The sequence below is a fragment of the Macaca fascicularis genome, chromosome 20 (genome assembly GCF_037993035.2).
Source record: "Macaca fascicularis isolate 582-1 chromosome 20, T2T-MFA8v1.1".
NCBI classification, from domain to species: domain Eukaryota; kingdom Metazoa; phylum Chordata; class Mammalia; order Primates; family Cercopithecidae; genus Macaca; species Macaca fascicularis.
This window is the reverse complement of record NC_088394.1, coordinates 26952092-26975678: the sequence shown is the minus strand read 5'-3', so window position 1 is coordinate 26975678 and position 23587 is coordinate 26952092. Positions and strand designations below refer to the sequence as shown.

The following is a 23587-nucleotide window of genomic DNA, read 5'->3' as shown; positions in this document are numbered from 1 at the left end:
GCTGCAGGCTGAACATCCCATTCCCCGCGCGCTTCCAGCATGCCCCACCCATTGGAGTGACCCTCTAGGCCAGTGCTCCTCACCCTCCTACATGCTTTGGAGTCAGCTAGGGACCTGGTGACAATGCAGGTCTTCAGTCAGTAGGTCTGGGAGGGGCCGGAGATTCTATATTTTCTCCAGGGTCCTAGGGAATGCTGACGCTGCTGGTTTGTAGACCTCCCTTTGAGGAGTGAGACTCTAGACGAGATGGTTACATAGAAAACAGTCATCTCTGGGCCCCGCGTTTCCAAGGTAGCATGCCAATTGGCATCGGAATGGCATCCCATCCCCACGTGCTCTGTTGCCCGACCTTTTTGCCCATCCCACTAAAGCAGTCACTGAGGGTCTCTACGATGACCTGCAGTCAAAGCATAAAAGCTTTCCGGACTCATTAAAGGAAGATTCCAAGTGAGCATTGTGACCTTGGGCAACTCACTCGCCCGCTCTGGGCCTTTGCGGAAAGGATGTGGGGCTGGCTGGACGAGAGAACTTTCGGGAACAGCTGTCAGATCCATGCCCTTGGCTTAGAAAGTCAATTCGGGCATCTGAGTTGAACGTCTTTCCTTTTTCTCTAACTCTGAACATTGAGTTATGGGCTGGCATGGTGTTTGTTAGAACTCTGGACCCTGGGAAAGCTGGATAACCGAGCGTTTGCAGGGCATTTCACCCCTATCTGTAGATATCAGGGGTCCATACAGGGTCTTAAAATGTTGCACGGCTGCTGTGTCAGGGATAGAAATGACTTAGATATCGTCATATAGGGAGACGAGGCTGGAAACTCAAATGCTCTTGGGAGCCTGGCAGGACCCATGAAGGGTTGAGGGGTACTGGGTGGGGTCTGTGCCCCTGTCTGAAGAGGGCAGCCCCAGCTCAGCCCCACAGTCATCATCACGTGATGATGCAGGTCCAGTATTGTGCATTTGCCCATTTTGCAAACGAATCCAGAAATCTGAATTTTTTTTTTAATGTGAAGCCTCCTATTTTTAAATGTTGATAATGAATTCAGATATTTTTAAAATACTGTGTGGGCCAAACAAGACATTTCTGTGGGCTGGATTCAGCCTGTTGGCAACTCGTTTGAGAATCTACTCACTCTGCCGAGAGGGAAACTGAGGCTCACAGCAGCAAAGGGACCTTCCTGAGGTTTGCAGCATCAGGGTTTAAACTCGGGGCTGCTGACACATGGTGGAGCCACCATCTGTTGGTCTCACTGTAGTTCTCTCTTCCAGACAGCCCTTTCCCCCTCAAACCTCAATCTTCCTGCCTCAGATAGAGCCAATGCAGCCCCCAGGCACACAACAGGAAACAGCCTGGGAGGTGGAAGAGTGCCTCCCACCCGCCTCTGCTCCTGACTTACTCTGTGACATGGGAAAGTCCTGGCTCCTCTTTGCATCTGAGATTTCTCATCTGTAGAACAAGGGCTGGGGGCTCAGTGACTCCTGAAGTCCCTCCCTACGGCTCTCCATGGCCTCTGGCCTTTTCCTCCCAGCCCCGGTACATCCCTGCCTCTGAGCTTCCCATATTGACATTTTGCAAACAGCAGCTGCCACAGAGACGTTGCCAGCCCCCGAGGTCCCAGTCCACATCATCTACATGATTCAACATGCTCGGTATCAGGGGGCCCGTCACCCATCTCACAGCCAGCGGCCACTGCGCTGTGTCTTATTGATTTGATGTATTAAACTGATGGATTTTTTGAGAAAAAAAGTGTTTTCTCTTGAAAGGCCATTGCGTCTTGAGACTTCATATGACTTTGCAACAATTCCCCTCTGATCCCCATAAAGGTTTTATTTGTCCAGTGGCTGAAAATGCACTTGTTCTAGGCTTGCTAATTCTCCTTGGCTACTTTACTTTAGGAATAACAACAGGAACAGCTAATGAGCACTTTAGACAGGACAGGTGTTGTCCTAAGCACTTACTCATCAATTAATTCACTTAATCCTCACAACAGTCCATTGGCTGGCTGCTTCACGTATGCCCAATTTGCAGATGAGAAGACTGAGGTTCAGTGGCCATGTATCCTTTTCCCAGTCTCACAGCTAGTTATTGATGGAGCTAAGGTAACCCAGGCAGGCTGATTCAGGTCCTCAATTTTTCTCGGTGCCTTACCACCTCTTACTACAATTGCTGGCCAGGGATGGTGGCTCATGTCCATAATCCCTGCACTTTGGGAAGTCAGTGCTGGAGGATCACTTGAAGCCAGGAGTTTGAGACCAGCCTGGGCAACAGAGTGCGACCCTGTCTCTAGAAAAATTAGGAAAATTAGCTGCATGTAGTGGTGCATACCTGTAGTTCCAGCTACTTGGGAGGCTGAAGTGGGAGGATCGCTTGAGGCCAGGAGTTCGAGGCTACAGTGAACCATGATTGTGCCACTTCACTCTAGCCTGGGAGACAGAGTGAGACCCTGTCTCTTAATAAAAAATGAAAATGAAAAATTAGCTGGGCATGGTGGTGCACGTCTGTAGTCCCAGCTACTTAGGAGGCTGAGACTGAAGAATCTCTCTTTTTTTTTTTTTTTTGAGATGGAGTCTCGCTCTGTTGCCCAGGCTGGAGTGCAGTGGCGTGATCTCTGCTCACTGCAAGCTCCGCCTCCCGGGTTTATGCCATTCTCCTGCCTCAGCCCCCTGAGTAGCTGGGACTACAGGCGCCCGCCACCTCGCCCAGCTAGTTTTTGTATTTTTCAGTAGAGACAGGGTTTCACCATGTTAGCCAGGATGGTCTCGATCTCCTGACCTAGTGATCCGCCCGTCTCGGCCTCCCAAAGTGCTGGGATTACAGGCTTGAGCCACTGCGCCCGGCTCCGAAGAATCTCTTGAGCCTGGGTTGAAGCTGCAGTGAGCCTTGATTGAGCCAGTGCACTGCAGCCTGGGTGACAGACTGATACCTTGTCTCTAAAAAAATAAAAAGGAAAAGGAAAAATTATTATAACTGTGAATAATGACACTTGTTAGCGATAAATAGTCATACTTAACTTTCTTCAACTCTTTCCAAAGGTCGGGCTTGTGTGGTTGACAGGTATTGTCTCGTTGACTGCATCCAACAAGTCAATTATGCCCATTTTAGGAACGAGGAACCCCACGGACAGAGGACCACTCAAGGTCACGCAGCCGAGACATAGTTCCCACCCATCTTTTTTCACTCAGTCAAGGATCTGGCCCTGGAAGCTCTCTCAGTAAGGGAGGGATCCAGGACGAACGGGAAATCATTCCTGCAAACCCATCAGTCCCAGCAATGAAGGGTCAGAGTTGGCGTCACAAAGCTGTTTTTTAAAAAGGCAAAAAGTGCAGCTAACAGGATCGGCTGTCACCTCCCGGCTCCGCACCTGATGAGAAATCATTTCATTCCTTCTGCCCCCTGAAGGTCACCTGTTCTCTGCCGCAAATTGAACCATTAGTGCAAGTTTCGGAGACTTGGGACCATCATCCCCACCATTATGGAGCCTTTCCTGGAGTCACCAAGGCAAGGCGTTGCCGGGCCTGCTGGGAGGCTGTCTGTTCTGACTTCCTGTCCTTCCGCGAGCTTGCATTCCATAGCACTAAGAAGAAAAGTGAGCGTTCATCACAGCCCAGGCATTCTGCATCGGTTCCCGATTGTTTAATTATGCCCATACTGCCTTTTATTTGCCTGACGCCAACACCTACTTTTGTTTTCTAGCATTGACTTAGTTTTTCCTGAAGGTGACTTTTTTTTTTTTTTTTTTTTTTTTTTGAGACCGAGTCTCCCTCTGTCACTCAGGCTGGAGTGCAATGGCACGATCTCGGCTCACTGCAACCTCCACCTCCCGGATTCAAGTGATTCTCCTGCCTTAGCCTCCCAAGTAGCTGGGATTACAGGTGCCCACCACCACACCCGGCTAATTTCTGTATTTTTAGTAGAAACGGGGTTTCACCATGTTGACCAGGCTGGTCTCAAACTCCTGACCTCAGGTCATCTGCCTGCCTCGGCCTCCTAAAGTGCTGGGATTACAGGCGTGAGCCACCAAGCCCAACCAAGGTGACTCATTTTTTTATTTTTTATTTTTGAGACAGGGTCACGCTTCTGTTATCTAGGCTAGAGTGCAGTGACAGGATCGTAGTTCACTGCAGCCACAATCTCCTGGGCTCCAGTGATCCCTCCCACCTCAACCTCTCAAGTAGCTGGGGCTACAGGCACGCGCCACCATGCCTGGCTAGTTTTTAAAATTTTTGTAGAGATGAGATCTCGCTATTTTGCCCAGGCTGGTCTCGATCTCCTGGGCTCAAGCGATCCTCCCACCTTGGCCTCTGGGATTAGAGGCTTGAGCCACTGCATTCGGCCTCATTTTTTACATGTACATTTAAAAACGGGACTTTAGATTCCTGGTTCTCAAATTGGATTGCATATCAACATCACCTGGAGGGTCCATTCAAACACAGAATGAGTCCTACTCTCAGAGTTTCTGATTCCACAGGTCTGGGCTGGGGCCTGAGAATTTGTACTACAAGTGCCCAGGTGAGCCTGGTGCTGCTGGTCGGGCCCTCAGTGTGTGCTTAGACCACTGGCTTAGACCACCATTCTCACTGGAAATCAGAGTCCCTTGCATAAAAAAAAAAAAATCTGTCACTGAGGGTCCCTGCAGAAAACAGAATCCCCCAAATAGTTCAAGTGAAGACACTTTAATGAAAGAAACTCCTTACAGTGGAGTGAGAAGGGTTAAGAGAATCTGAGGCCAGGCACGGTGGCTCATGCTTATAATTCCAGAGCTTTGGGAGGCTGAGGCAGGAGGATGGCTCGAGCCCAGGCGTTTCAGACCAGCCTGAGCAACATAGTGACACCCTGTCTCTAAAAAACAAAAATTAAAAATTAGTGGGGTGTGGTGGTGAGTGCCTGTAGTTCCAGCTACTTGGGAAGCCAAAGCAGTAGAATCACTGGTGCCCAGGAGGTTAAGGCTGCAGTGAGCCATGATCCAGCCACTGCACCATGCACTCCAGCCTGGGTGATAAAGCAAGACTTTGTCTCAAAAATAAACAATTAATAATAACAAATAATAAAAAATGTTACTCAATCTGGCTAGAAACTATGGAAGTCTCTGAGCCTGAGGCCAGCCTTGCGTCTGCTTTAAAAAAATTGACAAGTGTTAGAAAGGTGTTAAGGACCTATTAGCACCACACAGAGATTCTTTTGATTGAGGTAATAAGAACGTTAAAAATCAGGGGAAAGAGAATCACTTTTTCACTCTTTGGTTTAGACAATTTAACGTTGTGACTCAACACCGCCTTAAAGCACTTGTCCCCTGGTGGGAAACAGGAATGTGTAGCTCACAGCCCCCAGTGGCACCCAGCTTCTGGGACTTATTCGCCAGCTGGCACTCAGCACTCGGGGAGGGCTGCTGCTGGGGATGGGGGCAGGTTGGTGTACATCCCCCGGCACGTCCAGCCTGTCTCAAAGCTGGGTGGAGGTGGGCTCTGGTGGCCAGGACAAGCCCCCAGGCAGAGACACAGGGGCCAGCAGGTGGAAATATGCCCCCAAGGGCCATGGGCAGGCTGGGGGCACTGGCTGTGCCTGCCGCACCTTCACAGCCCCCACCACTGCTCCCTCCCCTTAAGTATTGATGTCCCCTGGAATCCCGCCTCCCACGTGGGTTCAGAGGCATCCTGTTGGCTCCAACTACCTTCTGACAATCACAGCAGATACGCAGGGAGTGCTGAGTCTTGCCAGTGTCCCACACCTGTCTGAGCTCCAACTCATGGACATCCCTGCTGGATGTTCCACGGCTCATGTAGGCTCTGCATGTCATTGTCCTCCTGCCTTAGCAGTGTTCCATGCTCAGTGAGGAACGCCATCATCTGCTCAGGTGTCCAAGCCAGGAACATGGCAGCAGTGTGGCCTCCTCCCTCTCCTTTGCCACCAAGTTCATAGGTGCACAGCCCACTGAGTCCAACCCTCAGGGGTTATCAGTTTACCTACTTGTCCTCATTCCCATTGTGGCCACAGTCCGGGTCACCATCATCTCTCTCATGGAGTGCAGCGGAAGTCCCCAGGAGCTCTTTCCATCCTGTCCATCCATTCTTCACTCTCTTCTCAGCATACAGGGCTCCCTGGCTAAGCCCCTCACCTGCCCCTGAACGCAGGTCAAGTCCCGTTTCCCCAGCCTGGCTTCCAAGAATCCTCCAGATTGCCTTCTCTACCCTGTAGCCTCCTTCTCCATCACACCAGGTGGCTGGCTGGTACAGGATCCCTGAGAACCGAAGGGCCACTCCATCCCACTCAGTGGCCACCCTTTTCTGGACACCTGGTTCCAGAATTGCTTGGGACTCCAGAGAATATCTTGAATGGAAGCCTTGACTAGGGAATCCTACGCCCCACAGCCAGACCGGCCGCAGCAATCTGCTAAGAGCGGGAGAATATGGTTTCCAAGTGGCCACTCTGTCCTGATGACAGCCTCCTTGCTGACCATGGTTCCTGGAGTCACAGAGGTGTGAGTTTGAATCCAGACTATGTCACTACCTAGGTGTGTAGAGCAGTTGCTTAATCCCTCAGAAGCTGAGTTTTCTTGTCTGCAAAATGGGTGATGCATTGCTACCTTGCAGGGCTGTTAGGAAGATTTGGGGATACAATCCACATGAATTTTTGTGTCTGAGATCGGATTATCTAGAGGCACAGTGTAAGATGAGTATTTGGGTGCAAAGTCATTGGTGAAGGAAATGCTCCCTGGGGAGACTGGTAAGGGAACTGAAGCTGCAGGACAGGGAAGGGAGAAAGGAAAGCAAGGGATGGTGTCAGTCCAGTCTGACCCCACGGGGGCTTTGCAGTGTGGGTCACAGCTCAGCGTTGTCCTAGCCAGAGCCACAGGACAGGACCCTGCTGGTCAGTCATGTGTTGATGGCACCTAAGAGGGAAGTGTAAGTTCCCAGTCATTTTCTAAACAAAGATAGAAAAACTTGGCTCTGGTTGCCCAAAGACAATCCTCTAAAGACAGAAACTCTAAAAAGAGAGCCTAGGAGACTGGGCGGGACACCAACATCCTTCTTTTTGACTTGGCGCATAATAAAGACCTTATAACTATCAGCCCTTATTGTGACAATTATAACAAGAACAATCATTATGGTTATTAATTTCCTTGGCTGGAGTGGGCTGAAACTCGCAGACAGATACTCCCAAGCCCAGTAAGAAGATAAGGAAATAAATCTAGCAATCTAGCTGGAAAAGCACAACTCGGCCAGGCACACCTGGGAGGCCTTGGGAGGCCGAGGCGGGAGGATCTCTTGAGGCTGAGAGTTCGAGACCAGCCTGAGCAACATAGTGAGACCCTGTCTCTACAAAAATAAATAAATTAGTTGGGCATGGTGGCACTTATCTTTAGTCACAACTACTATGGAGGCTGAGGCAGGAAGATGGCCTGAACCCAGGAACCCAGGAGTTAGTGGCTATAGTGAGCTATGATCATGCCACTGCACTCCAGCCTGGACAAAGGGCAAGATCCTATCTCAAAAAAAAAATCTGTATATCTATATCTATATCTATATCTATATCTATATCTATATCTATATCTATATCTATCTATCTGTCTAAGCACAATCCAGCCAGGTGCAACTCAGGCCTGTAATCCCAGCACTTTGGAAGGCCAAGGCGGGTGGATCATTTGAGGTCAGGAGTTCGAGACAAGCCTGACCAACATGGTGAAACCCAATCTCTACCAAAAATACAAAAATTAGCTGGGCACGGTGGCGGTTGCCTGCAATCCCAGCTACTCGGGAGGCTGACGCAGGAGAATTACTTGAACCTGGAAGGTGGAAGTTGCAGTGAGCCGAGGTAGTGTCACTGCACTCCAGCCTGGGTGACAGAGTGACAGTCTGTCATAAATAAATAAATAAATAAAGCACCCACAACCCTGCCAGGCATCGGGGTACCCATGCCTGTTTCCCCATGGTTAAGTTACTTCCGGAGCATCGCCACCTCCGAGCTCTGGCCTATCTCCCATCACTTCTGAAAGAGCAGAGCTGGGCCCTGCTGTGAGGGGAGGTGTGGGGGCAGCGTCCTGGCCCGGGGCCCACGTGGGCAGGGTTGACCGCACCCCCTGTGGTGTGGAGGCTGCGCGGGGGAGGCAGCTGAGTCAGTGAGCAGTGCCATGATGAGCAGCAGTCCTTGCCAGAACCAGCAGGGGCTGGAAACCCAGTGAGAGGAGCATCAGCAGCTCCGAGGTAAAGACTGTTGGGTTGGGGATGAAATCTCCTGGGTGTCAGCCACCCTCCTGCAGGCTCAGCGCTCCCTGAATTTCCTGCTTTGCTCCCCGCTGCCTGGTGGGCCTTGGGCCAGCGAAGGGCTCGGAGGCTGTGAGTGTGCGGTGCCAGGGGGTGTTTTAACAGCATCCAGGCTGCCAAGAGCACATTATTCTCTTACAAAAATCCAAGGAATTGCCCAGGAGATGTGATATTTTGGTAGGGGGGAAAAATAAAAGAAAAGAAAAAAAGGGAGGAAGAAGAAAAGTTCTCTGAGACTCTAAAAGCAATGTTGTGCTAGGAGTGATAGTGGGTGTTTCAGCATCTGGGTTCTTCGTCAGGGAGCAGGTAGGGACTCAGAATTTACTGTTTATCTGTTTTATTTGATAAATAGTATTTCTTGGATGTCCCTGGGACATTCCAGGTGGAAGGAACAACTTGTGCAAAGGCAGAGAGCTAGAAAAGGACATGTTCGACAGCTTCGGAGAACAGAAAAGCTGGAGATAAGGACTCCTGGTTGTGATGGAAATTCTCCTCGAACTGGCATGGGCAAAGACAAAGAATTAATTGGTTCATGTGATTGAAAGAACAAAGGACTGGCAGCTTCAGGCATGGCTGGATCCAGGGGGCTCAAACAATGTCATCAGGACGCACTCTTCCTCCAGCTCTTGGCTCTGCCTCCCTTGGCACTGGGTTCACTCTCAGGAAGGCTGTTGCCATCTGGTGATTCAGTCAATTCCATCTTTACATCCTTCTAGCCTCAAACCTGGTAGAAATAAAAGGCTTCTAGGGCTGGGCGTGGTGGTGCATGCCTGCAGTCCCACCACTTTGGGAGGCCAAGGGAAGATGTTCACTTGAGCTTAGGAGTTCGAGACCTGCTGGCACAACATGGTGAAACCCCATCTCTACAAAAATATAAAAATAAGCTGGGCATGGTGGTGCATGTCTGTAGTCCCAGCTACTCAGGAAGCTAAGGTGGGAAGATCGCTTGAGCCCAGGAGGTGGAGGTTGCAGTGAGCTATGATCACATCACTGTGCTGCAGCCTGGGTGACAGGGTGAGACCCAGTCTCAGAAAGAAAAAGAAAGAAAGAGAGAAAGAGAGAAAGAGAAAGAAAGAGAAAGGAAGGGAGGAAGGGAGGAAGGGAGGAAAGAAGGAAGGAAGGAAGGAAGGAAGGAAGGAAGGAAGGAAGGAAGGAAGGAAGGAAGAAAGGAAGGAAGGAAGGAAGGAAAGAAGGAAGGGCGAATTTCTCTTTCCCAGTAGTTCCTGCAAAAGTCCTGAGGCTGAGTCTTATTCAGTAGACCTGGGTCATGGGTCCATGTCTGACTGCCCATGCCTGGTCTGTAGTTCTTTCTCTAAAGTGTGGGTCTTGGGGGACCACATGACTAGTGTGACCTGGAAGGCAAGCCATGGGGATGTTCCCAGTTCCATCTTCTATTCGCTACTTTTGCTTTCAGAAATCATATGTGCCCTCACAATTTCATTTCTCCCTGTTGACTCTATCTCTAGCCTTGACCTCGACAAGAGCCCCTGGGCTGTATTTCCATTCCCCATTGGATATATCCCCATTATGTTCTTCTAAAAAAAACTGTAATAGTACAAATGACTTGAGCTCTTACTATGTGCTAATCATAAGCTCCTTACATTGCTGTGCAACTGAATGCTCATATCACCACAACACTGCAAGACAGGTGTTATTACCCCCATTTTATTTTTTTATTTTTCGAGACAGAGTCTCACTCTGTCACCTTGGCTGGAGTGCAGTGGTGCTATCTTGGCTCACTGCAACCTCCGCCTCCCAGGTTCAAGCGATTCTCCTGCCTCAGCCTCCCAAGCAGCTGGTATTACAGGTGCATGCCACCACGCCCGGCTAATTTTTATATTTTTAGTAGAGATAGGGCTTTACCATGTTGACCAGGTTAGTCTTGAACTCCTGACTTCAAGTGATCCATCTGCTTCAGCCTGCCAAAGTGCTGGGATTATAGGCATGAGCCACCACGCCTGTCCATTACCCCCATTTTACAGATGAAGGAACTGAGGCATACAGAAGTTCACTCCTGAACCAATGACTGGAGTTGGAGGGACACGGCACTCTGACTGGCTAGATCTGAGTCATGTGTCCCAGCATGGAGCCCAGATGTGGGTCAGCTGCAAAGGAACTACGCAGACAGAGAAGAAAGAGGCTCTCCTGGTAAAAAGCATGCAGGAATCATTACAACATGGGTAGGAAAAACAGCAGATGCCCCCTAAACCAGATGGCAAATGATGGTAATCCAATTTGGACCTTGTAGGGAAAGGGAGCTGTGCTATCTCAGGGAATACAAAGAAAGTTTGAACTGCCAAACTACTGGAAGGACAGGCGTGCAGGTGGCCTTCAGGAACAGCTGGAACCAGGTGCTCACGTGGTCAGAATGCTCAGACTCCCATCCGAACTGCTCTTTCCTGGTCTACTTCAGTGGATCTAAGTGCAGATACCTAGAAGAAGACTTTGATTGGTCAATTATAAGTCAGATTATCATACTGGACCAATTAGCTATGCCAGGAGGGCAGGACCCCACCAGAACAGGGCTAACTGGGAGAACCACGTGGGAGTAGCAATAGTGGGTTCTAGAAAAAATGTGGGGTAGGATGCAGGGCAGATAAAAGTGTAGGTGTCCCTTGAGGGCAAGCCTGCTGTGTGTGTGAGGTGGCATACTTAGAGCTGCAGGTGGCCAGGTGTGCTGGCTCGTAATCCCAGTACTTAGGGAAGCTAGGCAGGCAAATAGCTTGAGCCCAGGAGTTTGAGAACGGCATGTGGCAAGACCGCATCTCTACAAAAAATAAAAAAATTAGCTGGGTGTGGTGGTGCACTTCCATATTTCCATCTACTTGGGAGGCTGAGGTGGCAGGGTGGCTTGAGCCCAGGAGTTTGAGGCTGCAGTGAACCGTGATCGCACCACTGCACTTCAGCCTGGGTGACAGAGTGACACCCTTTCTCAAAAAAACCATCACAAAAACAAACAAACAAACAAGAACAAAACAAAATGTATAGTTGGAAGTAACACAGAACCTCACACTAACTGGCCTAACCGTACAGCAGTGTATCTCATGAAGCCCAGAACAGGGCAGCTCCCAGGGCTGGTGGTTGGTCTGATGAAGCCATCATTCCATCACTTTTATCTGCATCTACAGTGTCAGCTTCACCCTAAACTGGTGGCTTCATAGCCGCAAGCTGGCTCTCAGTGGTGATCATCTAACCCATGAGAAAGAAAGGGAGCCCCTGGTCCAGCCACAGGATAAAAGTTCTTCCCCAGTAATGGGCATCCAGAGAATGCTGACTTAAGCTTGGGTCCCTAAGCCGGCCCCTGCAGACCAGGATGGGACGGCCAAGACAGTCTTCCGTCATCAATCAGGACATCCCCCAGAACCAGGGTCTATTCTAAAATGACTTGCTACCCTCCGCTGGTGTGGGAGGAATAGGCACAGGGTGAGCCATCTCGGGTTGCCCCTCGTCTCACGGCCTCTCTGCCTCTGTTGGACAGGGGTCCTGTGGCTGTCTGTGGTCTCCGAGGTGCTGTACATTCTGCTACTGGTGGTTGGCTTCAGCCTCATGTGTCTCGAGCTCTTCCACTCCAGCAATGTCATCGACGGGCTCAAGCTCAATGCCTTCGCGGCTGTCTTCACGGTGCTCTCAGGTAAGGCATGGCCGGTCCCGTGGCCTCTCAGAGCAGCGGCGAGAAAGGGTGCTGCCCTTGGAGTAAGCCCTGGTTGTACCAACCGGGAGGCACTGGACAAGTCACTTCTCTTTGTGAGCCTGAGTTTTAGCATTTGTAAAAAACGGCCAATGCATATTGACTGAGTATCTAGCACGTGCCAGACGCCGGACCAGGTACTAAGGTTATAGTAATGAACAAAAGTAGGCAGTCCCAGACCTCAAGGAGCATAACACGTGTGGGAGGGAGAGGCAGATGAACTTGAGATGTCTTCAGGAGATCAGTGCCACCTGGTCTGTGATGGATTGGATTTGCAGTGTCAGGGAGGGAGGTGGTTGTACAGAATAGGCTGACTGTGCCGCCTTTCCCTGGGATATAAAAGAGAAGCCGCTTTGGGGTGGACGGCACATCACTCCTCTTCCTGAGCTCATCTGGCTTTGAGAACTCCATGTGGAGAGGCTGCGTTGGAAGTTGAATGGTCAAACACATCCAGAAACTCAAGGGCAAGGGTGTGCTGGGCAGGGATTGTGGGGAAAGGCCACAGAGCCAGGGATTTTGAGGGTTTCAGGAAGAATGGGACCGTCAGCTGCTTCATAGGACTCAGGAAGATGGAGACAGATGATTCCAAGCAAACACTTAGATTTGGTGGGCAGGTGCCCAGGGTCGCTGCAGCGGATCCAGGTCATCAGGGGTTAAGCTGGGATTACGCAGGAAGGGAATAAAGGAAGCCTAGAAACTAGAACGTCAGGAGGCCTGGCAGACAGAGCAGTGGCTTGGCTGTGTGAGACATTTGTTCCTAAAAGGCTGAGTGTAAATTGAATTTCTATAAATTTAATCCTATTCTTCACGCATTGGAAGAACTCTCTATTTAATGAAACCGAAATGATGAGCCTCTTGGTAAGGGAAGCAATCTCTCCTAATTGAGGTATGTACATTTGACGGAGGGATCTTGCAAAGAATAGAGCTGCATTCAAGAAATCAGAGCACACGCCATAGATCAAAATGTGCCAATCTGTCATCCCCAGGATGTGGGAAATCCAATCATCATAGTAAAGAAAAGGGGAAAAATAGAACAGTTGTCACCACACACAGACAACGTGGGATTCGGCCTCCAAGCACACCATCCCCGTGCACCCCATCCTCAGCAGTCCAAGGATGGAGAGCTTGTTTATTCTTTTTTCCCCTCCATCTTTTATTTATTTACTCAACCAACATTCACTAAAGGCCTAACTGGGCACTGTGCTTGTTTGGGGGAGTTTAAGGAAAAAGACTTAGTCCTTGCCCTCATAAAGCCTTTCTCTCTCTCTCTCTCTCTCTCAATCTCTTTTTTTTTTTTTTTTTGAAATAGGTCTTGCTTTGTTGCCTAGGCTGGAGAGCAGTGGTGCAATCATGGCTCACTGCAGCCTTAACCTTCAGGGCTCAAGCGATACTTCCATCTTAGCCTCCTGAGTAACTGAGATTATAGGCAACTCCCATCCCCCCCCACCACGCTCAGCTAATTAAAAAAAATTTTTTTTCTGGTAGAGATAGGGTCTTGCTATGTTGCCCAGGCTAGTCTCCAACTCCCAGGCTCAAGTAATCCTCCTGCTTCAGCCTCTCAAAGCACTGGGATTACAGGCATAAGCAACCACGGTTGGCCAAGTTTGCGATCTTGTGGAGAGACGTATTCATCAGATGATTCTAGCATGGCATGTTGACTTCTATGGACTGGGTGTGTTAACAGCCCTGTGGGAGGGGCACCCACATTTGCCCAGGGAGTGGGGATGAGTGGGGTTGGCACGGGGAAGGCAACATTTGAGTGAGACTTGGAAAATAAGTAAGAGTCTGCTTGTTGGACAACTTGAGGAGGGCATTCCAGGTGGAGTGGACAGCGTAAGCAAAGGCCTGATGATGCAGCATATTCTGGGAACTTCACATAGCTCAGAATGGTGGGAAGACTGGGAGTAGGGAGAGGAGGTATGTTGAGAGATGAAGCTGGAGAGGTTTGTGAGGGTGTCAGTGCTTTATAGAGGTCTTTGGATTTTACCATATAGGCAATAAGGAGCCACTGAAGAGTGTGGAGCAAGGGGCAACATGGTCAGGTTTGCATTTGGGGATTGTATTAGTCCATTTCACACTGCTAATAAAGACATACCCGAGACTGGGTAATTTATAGAGAAGTTTAATGGACTCACAGATCCACATGGCTGGGGAGGCCTCACAATCGTGGTTGAAGGCAAATGAGGAGCAAAGTCATGTCTTACATGGCGGCAGGCAAGAGAGTGTGTGCAGGGGAACTGCCCTTCATAAAACCATCAGCTCTCATGAGACTCACTATCAGGAGAACAGCATGAGAAAGACCTGCCCCCATGATTCCATTACCTCCCACTGGGTCCCTCCCATGACACGTGGGAATTATGGGAACTACAGTTCAAGATGAGATTTGGGTGGGGACACAGCCAAACCATATTAGGGATGATCTCTCTGGGTTCAGGGTGGAGCACAGATGAAGTCGAGCAAGAACGGAGGTAACAAGGCCAGCCAGGAGGCAGCGGGAGTCATATTGATATAAAGCAACAAGGCCCAAGTGGAGAATGGGTGAGGACAGGGACAAGTCCACCGTGCAGGAGGTAAAGTCAGTGGGGCTTGGGGACTGGTTAGGAGAGGCGGGTGGGAGTGGGTGGTTAGGGGAAAATAGAGTCAAGGTCAAGGGTTTCCAGCTTGGAGTGCACAGAATTAGGAGGTCCATGAACCTAGTTGGGGGAAATAACATCTTTATTTTTCTAACGTAAAATTAACTGTAATTTAGCACTTCCTCCAACAAATCACAGTAGTGGGAATGAGACCCATGACATAGTCACCAATAGTCATCCACACTTTTCATGAAATCTCACCACAGCTGCAGTTACCTCAAAATGCACTCCTTCAAAAGTATGTTACTTGGTCGGGTACAGTGGCTCATGCCTGTAATCCCAGCACTTTGGGAGGCCGAGGAGGGCAGATCACGAGGTCGGGAGTTCGAGACCAGCCTGACTAACATGGCGAAACCCAGTTTCTACTAAAAATACAAAAATTAGCTGGGCATGGTGGTGCGCACCTGTAACCCCAGCTACTCAGGAGGCTGAGGCAGGAGAATCGCTTGAACCCAGGAGGTGGAGGTTGCAGTGAGCCGAGATCGCACCACTGCACTCCAGCCTGGGGAACAGTGCAAGACTCTGTCTCAAAAAAAAAAAAAAAGTATGATACTTATTAGAGCTTCCACCAAATCTCATTTCATATGTTAACAAAATGGCACATAAATTCCTATAAAAGTTTGTTTGACTATATTGCTAACCGTATTTCAATGTAACTGATTTCTTCTATACTGTGTATTTCATTTTATCTAGTGGAAAACATTATTCTGAGAAGGGGTCAGATGGTCAGAGGGCCCCTGACCTGGGAGATCCCTTGGCTGTCTTTTGGCTTGGGATGGGGTGAACAGTGGTCTCGCTAAGATGGGGAAGAAGGGGAAGGGGCTGGAGGGGAGATGACCAGTCTGTTTCAGACAGTTTGGGCGTGATGTCTCGGGGGGCAGGCAGCCGGCCCCCTCTCCTTCATCAATGGGTTCATCTCTCCTTTTCTTCCCCTGCACCAAACATCAAAAAATCCCCTCCATTTTTCCAAGCATGCAGCTCTTCCCCCAACCTGCTCACTCCAGCCACAAAACAAAAGTTTGTCGTTGGCCACAGGCAGCCACCACCAGTTCTTGCAAGCAGGCTCCTTGTGGGGCCGGAGGTGGGGGACTCTTTCCTCTACCTCCAAGGGCTTCTCAAAGTCTCTACCCCTCAAGAAAACAAATAAACCAAGCCAGGTTTCCTCCTAGTGGGGAGACCCACTGCGAAAGCAAATAAGATTGTCGCCATAATTCCAGGCAGATAAACAATCCAGGCTCAGGGAGGTTAATTGACTTGCCCAAGGTCATGCAGCTGGTCAGTGCGGAGCTGGGATTAAACCCCGCTCCAGTTGGCTTCAAAGCCCTGTGCTCTTTTCACGGACTTGCACTGCAGGAGTGACCAGGCAGGAGGACGAAGATTTTAAGTCTTCAGAAAACAGTAACTGAGAAGTATGTAGCAGCCAGATGATGGAATAAGACTGAGGTAGCAAGTGGTGGAGAGAAAGGATTTTGTATTCATGCCTGGGAGAAGATAAACAGGAGAGAGACACAATATGAGGAGATAAACTTTGAGGCTGCTGCTGAGAGCTGGGCGTCTGGCCAGGAAGACATGGGAGGCTGGTCTTAAGGGAGCCCCTTGGAAACAGGGCAAGGGGTGGTGAGGGGCTTGGAGGAGGTAGAGAAGGCTTCTGCTCTGCTCCTGTGGGAAGGAAAGTGTGGCTTTCTGTCTAGGAAGAGCTGGCAGGCAGGGTTGGGCAGAGGCCAGCAGCCAGGTCCATGGGGAGAGGCTGGGGTCTGAAGTCCGCCGAACCAGCTCAGCCCAAGGCCAATGCCTTCTGGGGTGGTGGAGAAAGCGGAGACTGGGGCAGCCCTTCCTCTAACCAATTACAGTCAGCCCTCTGCAGCCGTGGGTTCTGCATCTGTGGATTCCACCAGCCCCAGAGGGAAACCATTTGGGGGAAAAAAGCAATTAAAAAATAACAATACAACACTAAAAATAATACAAATTTAACAACAATACAGTGTAACAACTATTTACATATAATTTACATTGTATTCGATTTTACAAGTAATCCAGAGATGATTTAAAGTACACAGGGGGATGCATGTAGGTTATATGCAAATATTAAGCCATTTTTTAAAAGTTAAAAAATTTATTATTATTTTTAAAGACGGAGTCTTGCTCTGTCACCCAGGCTGGAGTGCAGTGGCACAATCACAGCTCACTGCAGCCTCAACCTCCTGGGCTCAAGTGATCCTCCCACCCCAGCTTCCTGACTAGCTGGGACTACAGGTGTGTGGCACCATGCCCAGCTAATTTTTTTTAATTTTTAAATTTTTTCTGAAGATGGGGTCTTGCTATGTTGGCCCAAGCTGGCCTTCAACGCCTGTCCTCAAGCAATCCTCCCTCCTCATCCTCCCAAAGTGCTGAGATTACAGGTGTGGGCCCCAAATTATGTCAGGGACTTGAGCATCCTTGGATTTTAGTATCCATGGGGAGTCCTAGAGCCAATCCCCTGTGGATACTGAAGGACAAGTGAATTATAATTCATTCATTCATCATGATTAATCACAATAGCCAGTACTGACCGAGATGTAGTAAAGACTCTCTCCTTTGACCCAGTTTGAATCAGGGTCCTCTGAGTCCTCCTTCTGACTAGACCCCAATCTTGGGCTCTGTCCTTGGTCCACTCAGTCCCGTTTTAGCAAGAATCCTGCTGCATCTGTTTATCAGAAACCCCCCACCCTTGATGTCTGATCAAATTCCTCCTCCCTCATCCCTGATTGTGTTATCACCCTGGCATGCCTTCAGCAAAAACCCTGTTGAGTCAGTTTAGCCAGAAGACCCTTACCCATAGTGATTTTCATCTGTGAACCCCACCCTGCTCCTTGGCTACGAATCTCCATTTGTCCTTGTATTCAGAGTTGAGCCCGATCTCTCCCTATTACTGCAAACCCCCGTGGCGGTGGTCCCTCTTGAATAAGTCCTCATTACTGTTTTTACCTAAAGTGTTTGGATAAGTTTTTCTTTAACGGGCTGGGTGTGATGGCTCATGCCTGTAACTCCAGCACTTTGGGAGGCCGAAGGCGGAAGATCACTTGAGGTCAGGAGTTTGAGATGAGCCTGGGCAACATGGTGAGACCCTGTCTCTATGAAAAAAAAAAAAAAAAAAAAATAGCTGGGCATATTGGTGTGAACCTATAGTCCAGTCCCGGCTTGGTATGGTTTAGCTCTGTGTCCCCACCCCAATCTCACTTTGAATTGTAATAATCTCCTCATGTTAAGGGTGAGACCAGATGGAGGTAACTGAGTCATGGGGGAAGTTTCCCCCATGCTATTCTTACAATAGTGAGTGAGTTCTCAAGAGATCTGATGATTTCATAAGGGCTTCCTCCTTTGCTCAGAACTCATTCTCTTTCCTGCTGACATGTGAAGAAGGGCATGTTTGCTTCCCCTTCCACCATGATTATAAGTTTCCTGAGGCCTCCCAAGGCATACAAAACTGTGAGTCAATTACACTCCTTTTTTTTTGTAAATTACCCAGTCTTGGGTATGTCTTTATTAGCTGTGTGAAAACAGACTAATACACAGCTATTCAGGATGCCAAGACAGGAGGATCCTTGAGCCCAGAAAGTTAAGGCTTCAGTGAGCTAGGATCATGCCACTGCACTCCAGCCTGGACAACAGAACAAGACTGTCTCTCAAAAAACTTTTTTTTTTCTTTAACAGTTGCTACTATGCGCTGGCCATGGGGTAAGCCTGCCATGTGTTAATCTCTTTACTCCTCCTAGAGAGAGAGACTAACATTATATTCATTCTTCAGATCAGAAAACTGACTTGCCTGCAGCCACATAGCTAGTAACACGTTGAACCCTAGAGTCTGCCATGGTGAAGTGCTCTGAGCAGGGCTTTGCACCCACGACTTCAGGTTGTTATTGTTATTATTCCTAGCTGCCTTTGAATAAACTGAGAGGCAGATCTGGCCCCAGGGACCAGCACTTTCAAAATGAGGCTGGGGCATTTGATCAGATATCAAGGGTGGGCAATTTTCGAGGCTGGGGTCCAGGGGCTGGGGTTTGGATGCTTCAGTGAAGGGAGAAAAAGGGTCAAGGCTGTCTCCCCACTCAGTGTTGCTGGCAGCAGAGGTTTACATAGGAAGGTGCCTCCCTCCAGGGCTGAAGGACAGGGTGGGGGAGGGGCAGGGGAATGGGAAGTTGGGAGTGATGACTTCTGACTCTCTTGGTCACCTTCTCTAGCCAGCACAGGGCTTGGAGCCCACGATACTTCTAGGGACCCATAAAATGTTTAATTTTGACTTCTTTTAAAACCAGAAGAAAAAAAGAATATAATAATAATGAAGATATAAAAACGAATCTAGACAGGGTCATATTTGTCTTTATACCATTACTGTCATAAAAGGTAAATCTTAATACATCTTTTATGGAGGAACAGGTCTATGATGGCAAAAGTGCCCAGGGCCCATAAAAGTCATAATGTGGCCCTGAACTGGGCCACGGCCTTTCTTGTGCTCTCCCAGCAGAGCAAGACTAATTCGAAACCAGGGATGGCTCCGGCTGCCCGTGTCCCCACTCCTCCCAGTCTTGTGACTTTGGTCGAGAGGTGTGGGGGAAGACAGGGCTCTGCCACCCTCTTGTTCCCCAGTGGCCGGGGGTTTAGATCCAGAAAGGGCTGTGAGAGCGGGCTGGGCAAATTTCTGTTCTTCCCCCAGCTCCTCCAAAAAATGAGGCTGATCTACTTAGGAAAAAAGAGAAAGTCATTTGGAAAATTCCTGCACAGTCTGGCTAACTGTGGGCTTTCAGGATAAACAGCACTGGCACAAAGAGAAACCTGTCCATCTCTAGGAAATAATCAGCCTCGTGGAGAAATCATCAAGACTCTATTTTGTTACCTAAAGAAAAAATGAAATTTCACAATAAAACCCAGATTACCAAAGACAAGGTAACTCTTTGAAATCCGAGTTTCAGGTGCCATCTTAAGAGTGTGGACCGAGTTGAAGAGCACACTCCTCTATGGCCTGCGGGGTGGGTGCCACCAGTGTGTTTTGGACAGGAGTTTGGGGACCTGGAGGCCTGGGGGCCAAGGGGCAAAGCACGCCAACCCCACTCCACTGCCCATACCCACATCCTCAGAAACTAGGTTGTAAGCAGGAAGAGTGCAACTCCCCTGGGCCTGGTACCAGTGCCAGGAGCCAGGCAGCATGTGGCTTCTCAGGAAAGCAAATTTGCACAGCCATTTGCCTTACAATCTCATCTGTGCTGCCTTTTAGGAGTGAATGTGAGCCATGAGTTCACTGAGCTTGCCTTTTTCCATCGGCTGCCAGGAAGCTCAGATCTAAGTTCTGTGTTCAATCATGACACCTTTCCCCAAGCAAGGCTTCCTTCCTGTTCCACTTCTCCTTAATTCCTTGGCATTTTCTTGGAGTTTACTCTTATTGTGGCGGCTTTCGGTTTTATGCTTCTTCCTGTAAATGGCCACAGATTTTCTTAGGACAAGTTTCCTGGGACCCTAATTCCACTAGTCACCTCTCCACCTTAACCTGTGCTGAAAGAATCCCCTATCCATAGCCCCTTCTGTTCAGTTTCCTTGGCCTGGCAGACTCAGTTTCTTGCTCATAGCCTAGAGGGCAAGTATTTTTGTGTTTAAAAATGCAGAGGGCCTAAGTCAGAAGATGAATATTTACATATGATTAAAGATCCTTTTATTTGCAAGTGAAAACCTGATCAAATTAGCTGGAGGAAGAAAAAGGAGATCGTGCTGGAAATCTGTTGGTTCAGTAATGAAAAGTGGAGGGGCTGGGCTTCAGGCACAGCTACATCCAGGTGATCATGTAATCAGGAATCTATATCTCTAAACTCTGCCTTCTTCTGTGTTAGTATCATTCTCAGTCAGGCCCTGTTCATGCAGAGAGGATGGCTACAACTAGCCCAAGCTCATTTAAAATTCTAGAGGTAGAGAGAGCTCCTTTCCAATAGTGTCTGCTTGGAGTTTTGTCCAAAGTGGACTATAATTGGACCAACCAGGTTCATAGACTTATTTCTAAACAAATTACCATGCCAGAGGATGAATTACTCTGATTAGCCAGGTTTGGTGCATGGGTCCGTTGGCATGCTCATGATGTGGGCTCAGTCATAGGCCAAGCAGGATTATCAGGCAACAGTAGGCAAGTGGTTGCCAAAATGAACTGCTTGATACATGACCAAATGTGTTGTCAAACTGGGTGATTATCAGAGTGTCCACAGTGGAGCTGAACAATCCAGTGCCCCAGGAATGGCAGAGGTCTTATTTTGAGTTTCTCCAAAGCAGACCCTAAGATGAAGATTCAGGTGCAAGCAGTTTCTTTAGGAGGTGATCTTAGCAAGTATGGTGGGAGAGTGGAGAAGGATTCCAGGAAGGGAGGAAAGACATTAAAGGGAGTATTGATGAGAAGGTAACCACTGTGGGCCACTGGGGCTCAGTCCCTCATGGAGGCTGAGTAGAACACATCCCCAAACTGCTCACTCAAGGGGTGAGAAAGCAGTGATATTTACTCACCAGTTTCCATTCACCATTAGTTTAGGGTCACTCCTGAGACATTAACTCCCCATAATCTCCAGCCTTCTCCACGGAAGAAAGCAAGTCTTTGAGGGAAGAAATCACCAACATGCATGGGAACTGCCTAACCAAAGCCACAGGGGACGCCTGGCATGGGCCAAGGAGATATGGATGGAGGCAAGACAATGTCTGCCACAGAAAGTCAAGTCAAGACAAGGGAGGGATTCTGACACCAGCTTGTCTATGGTGACGCAGTTCTGATGCCATCTTCCCAGAGGCAACATTGCACTCCACAGGTTTAATGCATGGTCCTCAGCAAGACTGCTCCCACTTCAGATGCCAGCTGCAAGTTCAGGAGTCCCCAGGCCATTATCACTTCTGACCAACTGGCTACAAATACAAGCCTTCGATAATTCACTAGAATGATTCATGGAATTCAGAAGACACTCTACTTAAGGTGACAGCTGTATTATAAAGCATACAGATCAAGACCAGACAAAGGAAGAAACACATAGGGCAAGGTCGATGAGGGTCTCAATGCAGAGCTCCCGTGCTGTCTCTTTGTGGAATCAGAACACATCACCCTCCAACACATCATGTGTTCACCATCCAGGAAGCTTGCCTGTTAGCTGGGCATGGTGGCACACACCTGCTTGGGAGGCTGAGGCAGGAGGATTGTTTGAGCCTGGGAGGTTGAGGAGGCTGCAGTGAGCCATGATTGCATCACTGCAATCCAGCCTTAGTGATAAAGTCCCTGTCCAAAAACAAAAAACAACAACAACAACAACAACAAAAAACAGGCTGTCCTGTGCTTCAGTGTCCAGAGTTTTTATTGGGATTTTATGACATAGGCACGATTGATGGAATCATTGGCCATGTAGATGTGTAGATGATCTCAATCTCCAGTCCCCTCTCCTCCTTGAGGTCAGGCTGGCTCAAAGCCCCAGCCCTCTAATTGCAAGGCTGATCTTTTTAGTGACCCCTCTGCAGCCCCCATTTTGAGTCATCTCATCTCACTAGCATCAAATCTGATGTGATTCAAGGGCCTCATGAATAACAAAGACATTTCTATTACAAACTTCCAAGAATTTAGAGTGTCTCTCCCAGGAAGCAGGAACAAGGGCTAGTCAAATTCTTTATTATACAACAAGGGTCCTGGGTGGGGAGACAGGAGCACATATCTGCAGCTGAGCTGTCACCTGCTCCCCTCTCCCAGCTATGTTTGGTTTGGGGCAACTAGAGCCATTGATACATTGAGGGAGAGGCCTGGGAAGTCTTCCCTGTATGGGGACTAATGCCTTAAGCATTTGCAATAGGGCTGGGCCTGCTTAACTTGGCCCTCTATGGGGAGTCCCTGTATGTTTTAGATGCTACAGATTTCACCCCTCTGTTGCCACCAATTTCACCCCTCCTTTCCCTGAGGTAGTGGACCAAGCTGAGTCTCTCCAAACTCAGTCCTTTAAAGCTAAGGTGGCCAGTGCTGTTCTTCCCTGAGCCCAGGTGTGCAAGCAACACTTCAGCTATTTCATTTCTGGATAGGACCTTAATTTTAATTCTAAGCCCCCATCCCCCTGGGCTGGTAGAAGATTTATCTTCAGAATTTTTCGATGTTTTCTCCCTACTGCCTTTGCCTGGGGCTGTGCCACCATTTTTAGCTCTAATTGCAACATCTGGCAAAGAGGGGGTGGGGTTTGATCTTTGTTGTTATCATCTTCATCATACAGGTCACAGTGCCCAGTCTGAAACCCTTGGGTCTAAAGGTGTTCCAGAATTCAGAACGTTTTAGATTTTGGAAGGTAATGTAAGACATAGACTATCCATTCCCTCACACCCCACCAGCAGCTGGGGCAGAACCCTATAATCAAATCCATTCATATTTCTGCTGTAAAACACATACGCAGGCTGGGGGTGATAAATAAAGATAGTAAATAGCTTCACATCCATCCGGGTTAGACTTATGTTCCGAAGAAGTTTAGGCCAAGTCAAGTATTGTGACCAGATGAGTTGTGAAAAAATATTGGATTTTAGAACTTCTGGGAATTTGAAATCACAAACAAAAATCTTAACACCAATAGCTCACATTTACTGAGCACCTACTGTGTGCTGAGACATGACCTCTGTCCAGCGCTATTGTCCCTGGAACGGAGTCCCTTGTGCAGACCCCAAGAGAGGGTTCTTGGATCTCATGCAAGAAAGAATTCAGGATGAGTCCATAAAGTTAAAACAACCTTATTAGGAAAGTAAAGGGATAAAGAATGGCTACTCCACAGGCAGAGCAGCAGCATGGGCTGCTCAATTAAGGATACTTAACATCATTTCCTGATTATATGCCAACCAAGGGGTGGATGATTCATGAGTTTTCTGGAAAAGGGGTGGGCAATTCCCGGAACTGAGGGCTCCTCCCTCTTTTAGACCATACATGGTAACTTCCTGATGTTGCCATGGCATCTATAACCTGTCATGGTGCTGGTGGGAGTGCCTCTTAGCATGCTAAT

The 23587-nt window shown here is 48.7% G+C and overlaps 1 protein-coding gene across 6 annotated transcripts in view; it reads left to right on the top strand.

Annotated features, from left to right (window-relative positions):
* GSG1L (GSG1 like) overlaps window positions 1–23587 on the top strand; it is a 274733-nt gene that overhangs the window by 167814 nt on the left and 83332 nt on the right. For 3 of the 6 annotated variants that reach the window (XM_005591527.5, XM_045383080.3, XM_005591526.5), the window contains exon 3: window positions 11737–11889. The exons of the other annotated variants lie outside the window; for them this stretch is intronic. In XM_005591527.5, the coding sequence (XP_005591584.1) occupies window positions 11737–11889 (153 nt within the window). The remainder of the gene's footprint in view (window positions 1–11736; window positions 11890–23587) is intronic. 6 annotated transcript variants of the gene reach the window in all.